A 14,196-nucleotide genomic window follows, 5' to 3' on the forward strand; every position below is an offset into this window, starting at 1 on the left:
TTTCAAGAGTTGGAGGAGACAATTTGATTTGAATTGAATTTTTTATTTAACTTGTGTGAGTGACATTACAGGCGCATTTTAAAGCGATTATGTAATTTCTACACCGAGTTATATATTTTAGCTTGTAATATATGTTTACATTTGCTAAAAACTGATAGAGACCCAAACTAAGGTGAAGTTGTAGTGCCTTTGCGTTCAAAGACAGTACAGCAGGGTTCAGCCACCGAGAGAAGAAAAGTTCAAGTTCAAATGTAAGAATAGTCCACTGTCTTGTCAGAGCAATAAACACTGCAACATAACACAATAAACTGCAAGGACTACAGATGGAAATTAGTGGAATGCTGAATCGGGTGCAGCCAGTGATTCTATATGACTAATGTAAAGTGTCTACTGTCCATAAACTAATAAACAAAATAAAAAAATAAACATGTGAGACTATCAGACGTGGCTAAAGTCATGAGTAAGTCTGTCTGATGACTTTACATCTATCTTGGACTTAAGCACAGAAAAACAGACTTTAATAAACAAAATTAAATTGACTGGATTCAAACCCACTGTAAGTTATATTGGTGTAATACACTTTATGAAACAGTTGGGGACAAATCTGAAACTCTTGAGCACCTCTATGGTCAAACATGGCTGCCCTCCATAAAGCTATACAGCGGTTCTCATTGCGGTCAACTAAGTGACAACTTCCTCTTGTAGGTTAAATTGATTATATGCAAGCTTTAAAACGTTTTACAAGAATGAGTTTCTGATAATAAGCAATACAACCAACTTCCAGTACAATAAGTGGAATGTTAACAGACATTTGAAAAAACAAGCTGTGCTAGCGTGTATAAAGATTTTGCGGGTATTGACAGGGTTTTAAGTCTAAAAAGGGTGTGAATAAAGTCTCAGCCAGATATATGAGGTGACAAACAAGGAGAAAACAGAGTGGCTGAGTACAGTGAATGAGGCAAACTGCCCATATGTCGGACATGAAGTTCGCCAGACAGCTGTTCAAACAAACAAAAACAGCAATGTACTCACTCATGTTGCCTGACGCTCGAACAAAAACCTTGTGCCCTTCACCGATCACATTTTCCACAAATCAGGGAGAGGGCAAGGACACGACAAAGGGGGAGAAAGAACGAGAGACAGCAAGCACAGTAGAGAGGGGACTAAAAGTTATTGAGGACGGCACTGGCTGGAAGAGACACAGGGAGTTAAGGGGAGAGGGAGGAGTGAAGAGGAAAAGCTGAGCCAAACTGGTTCACCATGCTTGACATGCCAATGACGAGATCCACATGGACCGCCCCACACTAGCCCTCTTCTCTCCCTCAGCAGGACTCTTTCTACTCCCTGCACTAACTGCACATAATGGCAATGCAAATGCACTAAAGCTCAAAGAGTGCTAAGCACATTTCCTACTAGTCAACTACTGCTTCTGGTACTAGTGTTGCTACTGTGCTGGGAAAATGGGAAAAATGACTGGTTTAGCCTGAACATGTTATAATGACAGACATGGCCAAGGGAAGTGTAAGAAAACTCAGTGAAGGCTGCTGCATTAGAATAACTGTAAAAAAGCTGTCAGTAGTTTACCATCACAAGGATGATGAACAAAAATGTACCCAAAATGTTTTTCCTTGGTTTGCTTATATCCATTTCCCGATTAGCATGCAATATGGTCTGCATTTTGTTTTTTTATTAATATACTGTGTGAGTTCAACTGTGTTCGGAACATATTTAGATCACAAAACGTCTTGTGTCCTTGGGCAAGATAATGAACCCCCAGTTGCTCCTGATGCTGCGTCATCAGTCGGTAAATGTGCTAACAGTGTCAAAGCACTTTGAGCGCCTTGGAGGTGGAAAAGCGCTATACACTAAGTCCCCAACTAACGAACACAATTGGTTCCAGACGACCGTTCTTAAGTCGAATTGTTCTTAAGTCGGGGAAAAGGTAATATTACCAATTACTGTATATAGGTACTACATATACGTGTATACATATACCTGTACAGTATATGTGTATATATGTAAATATGAGTTTGGATGCAGTAGTTATATTAAACGAGGATAATTAATGAAAAAACAATAATAAAAATGATATAATGATACGTAATGATAAATGTTATTTACCTTTGAAGAGGAGTGGTCGAGCATACGTCGTTGGTTGTGGTGGAGGAGGAGGAGATATTAAAAAAAAAGGACAAATCGTCGTTAGACTCTTCTAAAAGAGGTAGTGTTCTGCGGGTGGTGTAGAATTAAGCAGGCCTATTAACTCTTCATAAACTTTAATCACACGCTCTGTCCGGGTTGTATCATAAAACTCTTCGCTTTCCTCTCTCCTCTTCCTCGTCTTCCTGTATCTGTTGGTCCCATTAGCAGTGTCACAGTGCCCTCTGCTGGTCAAGCATGTACCAGTATAAATATGGGTTTGCCGGTCAAGCATGTAGCAGTATAAATATGGACTTATAAGGCAAAACACATGAAAAAATAGACCAGTCGGCTTGTGTTCGTATCTCCGAATGTTCGCACGTTGGATGTTCGTTAGTAGGGGACTTAGTGTACAAGTGAAAGACCATTTACCACTGTCACCTAGCTCCGTTGCTCATCTATGAGCGGTTGACTCATCACCAGTCTTTGCTTTTCTTTTTATCACGATTGCAAAATAACCCAATATGAGTCAATGAAAGTTGAAAGTGCCAGCATTTTGATAAAGAAGGTGACAAACACTATTGAATTCAAGAAATAACTCATTGGAAAAGACAAAGGTGGCATCCGTGTGGATCTCTGCTCATCCCTCACTTGCTGCCTCATAGCTCTCTATATCAACAATCAAGTATTCAATCAAGATAAAAGGGACATTAAATGTTCATTTATCCCTTTCACTCGTCATTTCTATGAACGCATTTTGAATTGCTTTGTGCATGTAAAACTATAATTGTAAAACTACACTTCAAAAAAATAAAGGGAACACTAGAATAACACATCTTAGATCTGAATGAATTAAATATATGTTCCCAAAATAGCCCGCCATAAGTGAAATCCGCAAAGTAGCCAACTTTGTCTGCAATTATTATATATAATGTTTTCAGGCTGTAAAACCCCTCGCAAAACACGTTATACCAGGGGTCACCAACATTTTTCCTTGTGAGAGCTACTTTTACAAAATGAAAATGGCCAATAGCTACTCATTTTTGTAACATTTATTTTCAGAGATTATTTTAAACCCAAACAAAGCGAATATGCTTGTTTTACCAGAACATTAACAAATGCTGGTGTCCACAACTCACATTTTGTACTTCAGAATGCATTTCTTTCTACTGTTCTTTCATTATTAACTGAAAACCTGAATGAAAAGCAGGCTTGCGGGCACCTCATGTGGTCGTGGGGGGCTACCTGGTGCCCGCGGGCACCACGTTGGTGACCCCTGCTTTATACACTTTCCTCACACAGGCATTAACATTTTCTCACATTTCTCTCTTTTTTAAAGACTCTCAAAGTTCAAATTTCATTTCATGATCAACCTACTAGGTTGGACATAAGAAATGATTAAGTGACACGTGTATTTCACTCCTCTAACCGTGCCTCTTCATCTTGCCGCCTTTTCACCGTAGCGTTTTTGTATCCTTGTTAAAACATATTGCTCCTGTCGTCGGATTTTCCTCCTCGTCCTCCTCCTTGAACCGAATATTCATTTATTCCGTAATGGCGTCCTACAGCCGGTTAGCTTCTTCTTCTTCCATTGTTTATTGTCGGTTAGAAAGCTGCTCACACAGTTAGCTAATTTGCTAGCGATGACAGGAAATGGCACGAAGGAGATTGACAATGGTCTACAGCAGGGGTGTCAAACCCATGCCATGGCGGGCCGAGACACTGCAGGTTTTATCTCCCACCAGCAGGTGATTTAATTGATGAGCTCCTTCCCTCAAATTGAAGGTGCTGATCATTAAAATTACTGCTGGTAAGAAAACCTGCAGCGTCTCGGCCCGCCATGGCACGAGTTCGACACCCCTGGTCTACAGCCAATTAGGACACAGAACACAATGTGCGGTGCAGACAGAAGAGAGGGAAGAGAGAGAGAGAAACAGCAACCTCGTGCTAAAGCACACAACTACAACACTCAACTTCCCACAATGCAATTCTTCTTAAAGAGCCAGGCTCAGCCTGTAACAGCATTAACACACTGTTAAAAAAAAAAAAAAAAAAAGGTGAACCGTGATGGAGGGAGGGAACACTGTACTTTAGTGCCAATTATGTTTACTTCTCTAGGGTGTTCTTAGGCAGTGAAGTGCAACTGGACTGATTGTTCCAATTGTGTTCTATATTCAACCAAGGTCAGGTTCAAGTAACTTTGAAGAACTTGCAAAATCAACTTCCAAGCAGCACTCATTTTCTAACTGCTTCCATACACTGGCCAAAAAAAGGTCCCCGCTTGGACTAAGCAAATAGGTGAGTATGAGTTGCATACAGTATATTCTAAAGTACAGTATAACAATTAAAATTAGATATTTGACAAACTTCTCCTTTCAGATACCTCCCTGTCATTGGTGTTAATCTAGCACCTGATGCAAATTTCCTTAATTATCTGATAGACCCTATTTAATTGGTATCCTAGCAGTTTTCACCTAACACCAAGGTGGTGAGCTGTACTAAAGTGACTTAACCCCCTGGGAGCAGGTTGTCCAGATGAAGGGCAAAGGGAAGACAATGCCGTAACCATAGCAAGACAAGTTGGTCGTTCCAAATGAATAATTTCTGGAAATTGCTTCTTTACAACGTGGCAAACTCATTCAAGTCCTTCAAGAAGTCTGGTCATCCACGGAAGACAATTTGAAGAGAGGACAGTTCCTGAACGCCTCAAAACTTGAAAACATATATTTATACTGAGGCACTTTCAAAACAACCAATAATCATACAAACTTTAGTTGCAAGAGGTTTGACTGGTTTGTGTTTTACAAGCTTGAGAAGAAACTGCCCTTTTATGCATGCTATTGTCTTTAGTCAGCTCTGTGTGCATATTTTTACATGAGTTTCGGGGTGGTTTTGTATACTTTTGAGGAAGGGTCCATACATTTGCAAATCAAACATACTTTGATTCCAGAGCTTTAAGGTTAATAACTACAAAACAATTGAAAGAATTGGATAAAGGGATACACAACAATAGCTTTTAGGCTGCAATTGTACAACAGTCATAAAGGCATTGCTGGCGTCAAACAGTTTCAATACTACGTCTCTTGGCTTTTTATGGGCTGTGTGTCTGTGATAATGCAAACTGAGACCCAAGTTCTCCTCAAACATTACAACACGTCGACTGTGTTCTCAAACTCTGGTTGGCTTAGAGTTGGCAAGCAAGCGCAGCCATTTGGATTCTGTTTGTACACTTATATAACTGTCACCCTCAAGTCCTCTGTCTGTTTGTTCTTGATCCCTCCCTCTTTCTCTCTCCTCACCCAGCATCCGGCAATTACTCCACTAAGTTACTCAACTCTTTACATCACTTTAGCTGCTTACCAAGGAGAATCAAGCCCACACTCAGGAGACACTCAAAGGCAATGCCCAACACTATTTAGCTCTTTGTGTTCATTCATCCTCCAATCTGACAGAAATTATTCACACTAAACAAAAATGTTTTCCATGTGAAGAAAGCAAACAAGAAGAGCTGAGCAGATACACTGAAAACATTACAGCAGCATGAAATACAGTAAGAGATAACATTATGAGGGAAAAAAGATGCCAAAATTGTGACAAATGCTGTGCATTGTTTTGCCAAGATACCAGTAGGTGGCAGTACAATGCAGTAAAATGATTTATTTGAAAGTCACAGACAACACAATGTGCTGTGGGCCAATAAGTTTGGATACATATATTATTATTATTATTATTATTATTATTATTATTATTATTATTACTATTATTACTACTACAACTAAATGTATTGGTTGTAGTTGTATTATTATGTGGTATCATTTAATACACACATACTAGCGTCTACATTGTTCAACAAATTGAAATGCAGGAATCTGTAAAGAGACTAATAATCAGTTACTGACAAATAATATGTCAATAATGAATCAATGTTATTAGGCATTGGCAGAAATTCACTAAGGTCTCTCTTCATGTCACACACCCTATTGGGAATATGTGCATATTGTTTGCAACAATTTTAAACTATTGCTCAATATGTTGTAATTGGAACTGTAATTTACTGTTGACAAATACACACAATAGTAAACTGAACTTGTTTTATTTGTATTAATTCATTCATTTTCTAACACTATTCCTGTTCAGGGTCGTGGGTGAGCTAGCGTCTATTGATAGACTTGATTGTATTTATGTCTGCACAAGGGAGTGAAACCAAAAATAATCTCTCCACTATTTCTTAAAAAAAACGTAGGTAAAACTGTAGGATTTGTATTGTACTGCAAGGCTTGTGGAAGGGAAAAGTAATGTGCAGTTTTTTCCTTGAAGCATGCATATGCTCTAATGCACTATAAGCGTGATATGGAAAACAATAAGCTTAAACATTGTGTTTACATGGTGGATAAGAGACCTTGTTGTTCCAAAAAATAATGAGAGGAACTGAGCTCACGAGCAATTGTTGCACACATGGGAGGGTCTTTTCCTGTTGCTTGTGTGCATAAGCAAATCTTTGTGGTCTAAAATAATGAATACATTCTTAGGTTCTGTCTAAGTGCTAGGCTTTCCTTTGAATGCCTTGCTAAGGTGGTGCTTGGTCAGGACTACGTGGTGCACTCACAGAACTGTCCACTCCAATACAATGATCAGATCTCTGGTTCAGAGTCATTTATTTTAACTCATCTGCTGAGGGTTAAGAATGACTAACAGCCCTCCATGCCCTAAAATGAGATTTTAGGATACAACACTACAATTATATTGCTTCGGGACATGAAAAAAAAATTTGTTGAGTGAAATGAATTGAGTGAATTGAGTGACTGAATTGCTGGCTGATGTCCCCTGGGGCATCTTTAGACACAGGATGTGAAAGGGTCACATTGAGGGACACGTTCTCACAGCACATGGTTCTCAGCCTGTGGGAGGGTAAACTCTTAATAAAAATCTTTTAATGTTTAGCCTGAGTAATGCATTAATGCATACAAATCGATATTTCAAAGGGAGACATTTCTAACTGTTAAAATATATATTCTTTCATCAATTGCTGAGTCAGTGATGCACAAATTGACTATAGTATGTTTGCCCTACTCAGAGTACATAAAATACTAAATTGACTATAGTATGTTTGGCCTACTGAGAGTAATAAAATAAAGTATTACCAGTAATGGTCTCTGCATCTCTGAAGGTGACCATGAACCCACTGAAAGAAGCCTGCAGCTGTGCCTCACTGACATATTCCACTTCCTCCTCTCCCTTGTTGGCCAATTGGTTACCTGGGCTTAGGAGGCGAGCTGTGTGATCAGACAGTGGTTCCGGGGGAGGGGTAGAGGTACAGGAACAGGTGGGCGTAGGCGGAGTCTTGCGCTCCAGCTTGGCACTGAGTAGCTACCAGGTTAAGCCAGGACCAGCCATGGGCAAACCTGCACCACCAACAGACGTTATGACGAGCTACATTTACTCTGGCTTGGAACAGGAGCCCACACGATCATGACTACTCAACTGAAAGCCCAAAGGTCACACTTTATACCTGAAAGAGAAAAGACAAGGGAGGCAGTTAATGTGGATTCATTTTAGACCAGAATGTGTGTATACCATGGTAGTACATTGCTGCCTTTCTCTTCCTTGTCTAACTTGGTATACAAACAACATTTGGATTGTGAGTGCTGCCTTAAGTTTTAGTTGGGTAAGGTCATAATTTATAAGACACAGCACATTCAGATGAAACATTGTTTCTAGTGATGACAAACAATGAATGAACTGATGTAGGAATGGTGATGGTACAACCAAAACGTTTTATATTAATTTTATATTATTTTTTTCAGGTCATTGTTGATTATTACTATTACTATTACTATTATTACCTCCACCAGTTGCAGGGGTGGAGGTTATGTTTTTGCCAGCGTTTACCTGTTTGTTTGTCTGCATTAACTTATATATAACTTCAAAAGTTCTGAATGGATTTGGATGAAATTTTCAGGAATTCTCGGAAATGGGACATGGAAGAACTGATTACATTTTGGGGGTGATACAGGACAAGATTCCAACAGGTTCTACATAATATCCAAAAAATTTAGGATTATTATTTTGGTGTGCATCACAATATGGGGGTAACTATGGCGCTTGGCGGAGGTCTGGCCTCTCTGAGTGCTTTTCTAGTTATTATTACTATTCATTTCTAACTTTACTGAATATTCATTTACCTTAACACTATAATGAATATAAAGCTTTTGTTTTGAAAGATAAGACTGCTCAACTGCATTCCTCACTCCAAATTTTAAAACATTGTTGGCTTAATCATTTACTATTGCGCCTATTTCAACATTATGAACATTACAACAACTTTCTACAGCTAAGGTCGACTGGAGAGCATGTCCTGCCAAGCTCACTGATCTGGTGGCTCAGCTGCCATTCCACACTGAGCTATCCCACATATACTGTGTACCAAAACATAACAGATGTCTTCACAACAGTACACAATTTGGCGCTAGCAACTATGATTGAATGTAGGGTACAATTTTTGTTGCAATATGTAAAAATGATAATCTATTAAACATATGAAGCAAAATTCTGTGCCTTTCTTTTCTGCAACCAGCAGCGGTGCCGTGGATTCTGTCTCTAAAAAAGAACAGTATGATATCAAATATGGTAAGTTTTACATCACATTTCCGATACAAGCAGGCTGACAGTCACTAGATTACATCGATGCTTCTATTTTAACAATAACCAATTATTTGAACGATACATTATTGTGAAGGGGTTTAAATTGTGCTTGCTTTTGTTACAAAGCATTTCAGGTTTCATTGTCAAAACAAGTGTACTAAAAGGTTTTTTTGGAAATAAAGGAAAAACACACCTTCCTTTGTATTTTCAGGTATCTCCAACTGATAACTTGTGTATGCCATAGAAGTCAAGGAGAGGACATTACACTTAGCCTACCCCGAAGCATGAGGCAAATTGGTGAATTAAAAACAGGTTTCTAATAAATACAAATATGGTAGCTGAAATGTTACAAAATACTTCTCATTGTAATGAAGTCTAACTTAACACCATTGCGAAGTACAGTTTCAGCAAGAAACTGTGCAGTTACCATTTGGTTTCCTTGGGCGAAACAGAAAAAGCAAACCATGCAGCTTATTGACAAGCCAGTGCTCGTAGCAGAAATATATTAGCCATCTGTTGTTGAAGTACTGTGACTGTCAATACATCAATTCACATAATGTCATGGTGGAGCTTTTTAGCGGGGCTTGGCCTTGCTTGTGGGGATTCTCTACTTTCTGTCGAGCTGATGCGGAGAACTCTGAATAAGAGGAGTAGCAGAGATTTCCATTGCCTTTAATCTGTATGGATATTTATATTCATCTTGGCTGATGGAAAACATAATGTCATCATTTCCAGTGGTCAGCTGTTTCTGAACAGCAAAGTGCAGCCACATGACACGACTGACTGGCTCAAACACAGGGAATGTTGCATACACCATAAAACACTTTCCTGATACACTCGAGAGGCTGATTCTTGCCAGAGGATAAAAAGCACAAATTACCTCCAAGACATGCTGTAGACATAGTTTTGTTTATCCTCAGAAACAGGTCAAAGCGTACGTGCTAGATGGATAGTGCTCCAAAGACCTGCTCATTTAATGAAACTAAGACACACCAGCTGTGAAAGACCTTCATAAGATCACCATGGTGACCAGACCATCATGTAAAAATATCTACAAGGTATGCAGTATAGAGCCACTCTGACTGGGACAGTCAGGCTGACATTGGTTGCTATTGAAAACTGTAATGTAAACAGAACAACGGATAAGAAACAATGTTTCCAAAAGTCTGAAGACTTACGTCAAGAATGCAAGCTAGGTTCCTATTCAGTCTCTTTCAATCTTCCTGGATTGATTGTGTTACAGTTCATATCTCACTTACTTCCACATTTTATCACGTTCCCTTATCAGTCCGCTCCTCTTCCTCTTGTGATTAAACCAACCCCCTCACGAACAGGATACTAGTATGGGGGATAATTTGCCTCCAACAAAATGTCACACCTTTTAATCATGATGCTGTAACAAAACTGTAAACGGATGGCATCCCTAAATGTGCGAAACTCTATTCTGTGAGCCCATACGTTTAAAGTGAATTATTTGACAAAATTGAACACAATATAGGGTGCCTAAAAGGGCTCTCTTCTTACAAAGGTCTGTCCTAGGTTATTCAGGCTGAAGCACTTTATGATCAATGAATGCTATCAATGCCCAAATGCTCTCTGTCTGAGTGGAGTTCAATCATTAACAACCACTGCTGGTCTAAGAAAATGGGATGTGCGTAGTAAAGACTGCATTTGCACAGGGCTGTACTTTGTACCACATAGCAATAGTACAGTAGTTGTAGTACAAGTATACAAATGTTCATTGCGACGTCCCAAGACACTAAGTAGTGTAGTTCATCTCTAAACACACTGGTAAATGATACAGTATGCATAAAATGCACTCAAAATCCAAAATGTGAGCAAGGATGCTATCTTTATTTACCTACAATACATAGTGCAGTAACAAAAACTGTATAGAATAGAACTAGATAAACTGTGTAAATCACAGGTATCACCAGAGCTTTTACTTTGAAGGCCACAGTGTTCGACTGATTCTTGACCTTCCAGCCAAATTAAGTAAATGCTGGCCAATCATGAAAACCAACTTAAAGCTGTTATTGTGTGTACTATTCAAGTAAAAAATACATTTTATGTAAGATTACAGCAATGGCGAAACATGCAGTAACACAGTGGCTGAAAAACATTTTACGGCTCTCCACATTAAAACACATATAATCACCCACCAGAGCATGACAATATGCAAATCAACATTAGGGGCCTTGTTTGCACAACACTTTGTATAGTAGGAGTTTATTATTAGTTTAGTTGGATGGAGTACACAGTTGTCCCTTGCCACTTTGCGGTCAAATTTCGAAGTTTAACTCTATTACGGTTTTTCCAAAATATATTAATTAATAAATGATGCCGTTTCATGGTTAAATACAGCCTATTATTAGTCAAAACACATGATAATTTAAGCAAATGTTCAATTTTTTTGCCTAAATTAAGCATTTTGATGCATAAAAATGGCTAAATGAACTAAAATACAAATATAAGGCATATAAAAGATGCATTCCATGACATTGATGAAATGTAGTATTCTATACTGGTCACTAGGTGGAGTCAGTAATGTCCCTGTAATGTGAGATACAAAGATCAGACTTGAGTGCCAGAACAAGACTTTTATTGCAGGTTTGAATTATCTCACAACAGGCACAATTAAGATCGGTTAAATACAAGTTGCGCATTCCATTTTGCCTCAATGCCACACACAAACAGCACGTTTAATGATTATATTAATTGCTTAATCCATTATTATCCCCATCACTAGATTTAATCCTGGAAAAATATTATACAGTAGCTGTTTTCAATACGTGAGATTTAGAGAGATCACTTCAGGATCACTCTATTATGGTTGGCAACCACATTGAGGAGAAGATAAGTTTTAAAACCGATCAAATTATCCACCGATCATGTAAACACTAAAACCAAAGTGCCTTTCAATTTACCAAAACTATACCGAAATCCTTAACCAAAAGCAGGTTTTGGGTTAAATTTGGCTAATTTAGTAATCAGACACATTTCGTACCACTACCAGTGGTCCACAACGATCATTTACATTAAAAGTGGTCTGTGTGAGGGATCAAATATCGGCATGTGATGTTATAAAATCATACCCATTCAAATGTGATTTCATGACATTTAAAATCCTGCGGCCTTGTTGTTGTTAAAACAAAGAGCATTATTCATTATTCTCTTCCGCAGGGAGGGAAAAATGCACAGAGAAGTTGAGATGACACATAGCAGATATTCTTGAATGTAAATGACCAGTCGGAGGAGGAAGTTTCCAAAAGCTGAAATCCCCTCATGGAATTGCAGCCTTACGGTTGAAGTTTATATACTGTAAAATCATAACTAAGATAAGAGCCAGCAGACTAACAAAATACAACTGACTCTTCCCCAGTGGAGATCAACTATTGTTTGCAGCTGAAATTGCCACATGCTGGTCAATTGCAGAATACGCCACCAACTTTCAAAATGAGCCTAAACCATTTCATGATGTCGTCTTCATAACACACCAGTACATGCTCAGTCAGCTATATCCGTCATGTTGTCACATAATGAGCAACTACCCCATGAGGTTCCTTTATTACCACAGTATTGTGTCAATATAATTTGCGGCTGCAGCATGGCCATAAACATTGTTGTCACTTGACCAGCAGTTGATAAATCAATTTCTGCTGGTAATTAGGTGTTGTAAAAAGGTATTGGTAAATTACATAGTGATTGAAAATGAAATTAGAACTGCATTTACAATTCCAAAAACTTTAAAGGCTAAAAAAAAACCCCAAAGTTATTCACACTTATTTGTCATTAGTTTCACAATGGTTGATACATGATGACAGTGAAGTGTTTTAGTATCTGATTTAGGTAAAACAGCAAATTCAGCACCAAGATAACTCTGCTCAACTCATTCAAGTTTCTTGTCATTGTAAAACCGCAATCACACCTTGATTGCATCTTTTTCAAACGAGTGCCACAATAAAAGCATATGCCTTGCAAAAGTGTCAAAATGTAACCTACAGCAAAGTTACTCTTTCAGTGAATCTTTGCCTGTTTATCGCTGTTATCATTCTTTAACTGTACGGTCATAGTCAGACAATGTGGCACTTTGCACCTGCTCAATTTCCAGAAAACTATTAACAAACTTCCTAAAACACATCAAAAAGTACTTACAGACAACTTCTTACCATTTATGGAAGACAGCGCTGACCCAAAACGACGCATTAAATCCGTTTTCCGTTTATGTGTGACTAAAGTTTGGCAGCGTTAAATTCTGAGGCGCCAGCTTCGTAAAGAACACTCGCTCACAGCTACAACAATAATCTATCTGACAAACTAATAACATATATGAACAGTTCAGTACTGAATAAGTACATTTAATTTAGCTAGTTTATAAAATTTCACCAAAAGTTAAAATGCTACTTCCAGGGTAAGCTGTAACACTAAATGGGAACAAAGCATCACATTGGGGTCAAAGACGAGGAAATGGCTTATACTTCCTTTTTTGGCGTTTTCAAAATAAAATGCTACTACTGCGTCGCCAATACTTTGATTTTATGCTATAGGATTTGGCTTACATCTAATGTTAATTTATAATGGAAAAAATGACAAATACGTTCAAATAATTTGTTAGATCAGTACTGTATTCTGTAGAACCATGTATCAGACTGCTGGTTGTCAAAAAATAAAACGTCGGTTTATATTTATGTATTTGTTTCCGGTTGTATTGCTGCCGAATGTGATGTCATATCAAAGATAAACCTAGATGTTTGTTCATATAACTCTTCTCATATAACTCTTCTTGTGAAACTAATATTGTCGTTGGCACAAAGGTAGAATTATCTTTCAACTCAACTGTTGTGTGAAATGACATTTTTTAAATTGTATGTAAGTATTTGTTGTTCATTTTCTCAGCAGATGGAGAACATTAACCTCTACGAGGAGCTGGGAAGAAGCTATACTTCTGTTGTCTATAAAGGAAGAAGGATGGGCACTCTAAACTATGTAGCTCTCAAATGCATTGACAAATCTAAGAGACCTGAAGTCACAAACCATGTGAGATATTAATTCTTAGTCGCGTGATCCGATATGTTTTGTTAGGATGGGTGCAATGTTATGAATTTTAAGTATAGCTTTTACAGACTACAATATGTTGTCATCACAAGGACGTAACATGTGTGCTTTGTATTATACAGATTCAAGTGACTTGTCTTGTTTTCCCCTTTAGGTTCGTCTCACCCAAGATCTGGATCATTCTAACATTGTACGCTTTTATGAGTGGTATGAGACCAGAAAGCACTTGTGGTTAGTGCTGGAGCTCTGCACAGGTGCACCTCAAATGCTACTTGTACAATAATTAATTTTTTACAAGGGTCTGTTATAGGCTGACCCTGAGCAGGATAAGCGGTAGAAAATGCATGGATGGATGGTTTA

General features: G+C 38.3%; 2 protein-coding genes across 6 annotated transcripts in view; one reads left to right on the forward strand and one right to left on the reverse strand.

The window, feature by feature from the left end:
• The window catches only part of trak1a (trafficking protein, kinesin binding 1a), a 43,474-nt gene extending 30,253 nt beyond the window's left edge, over positions 1-13,221 (reverse strand). Inside the window, exons 1-3 of one of the 5 annotated variants that reach the window (XM_054781522.1) lie at positions 12,951-13,220; positions 7,622-7,648; positions 7,281-7,541 (exon numbers count right to left, since the gene is read on the reverse strand). In XM_054781522.1, the coding sequence (XP_054637497.1) occupies positions 7,281-7,314 (34 nt within the window). In that variant the 5' untranslated portion in view covers positions 7,315-7,541; positions 7,622-7,648; positions 12,951-13,220. Of the gene's footprint in view, positions 1-1,032; positions 3,094-7,280; positions 7,649-12,936 lie in introns of those variants that run through there. The other 4 variants (XM_054781521.1, XM_054781527.1, XM_054781526.1 and 1 more) reach the window with 4 other exon arrangements.
• Positions 13,222-13,511: 290 nt separating this feature from the next.
• ulk4 (unc-51 like kinase 4) overlaps positions 13,512-14,196 on the forward strand; it is a 103,315-nt gene continuing 102,630 nt past the window's right edge. The window contains exons 1-3 of the mRNA XM_054781063.1: positions 13,512-13,595; positions 13,681-13,818; positions 13,991-14,090. Coding sequence (XP_054637038.1) covers positions 13,681-13,818; positions 13,991-14,090 — 238 coding nt within the window. The 5' untranslated portion in view covers positions 13,512-13,595. The remainder of the gene's footprint in view (positions 13,596-13,680; positions 13,819-13,990; positions 14,091-14,196) is intronic.

The sequence above is a fragment of the Dunckerocampus dactyliophorus genome, chromosome 7, assembly GCF_027744805.1.
Source record: "Dunckerocampus dactyliophorus isolate RoL2022-P2 chromosome 7, RoL_Ddac_1.1, whole genome shotgun sequence".
Lineage (NCBI taxonomy): Eukaryota > Metazoa > Chordata > Actinopteri > Syngnathiformes > Syngnathidae > Dunckerocampus > Dunckerocampus dactyliophorus.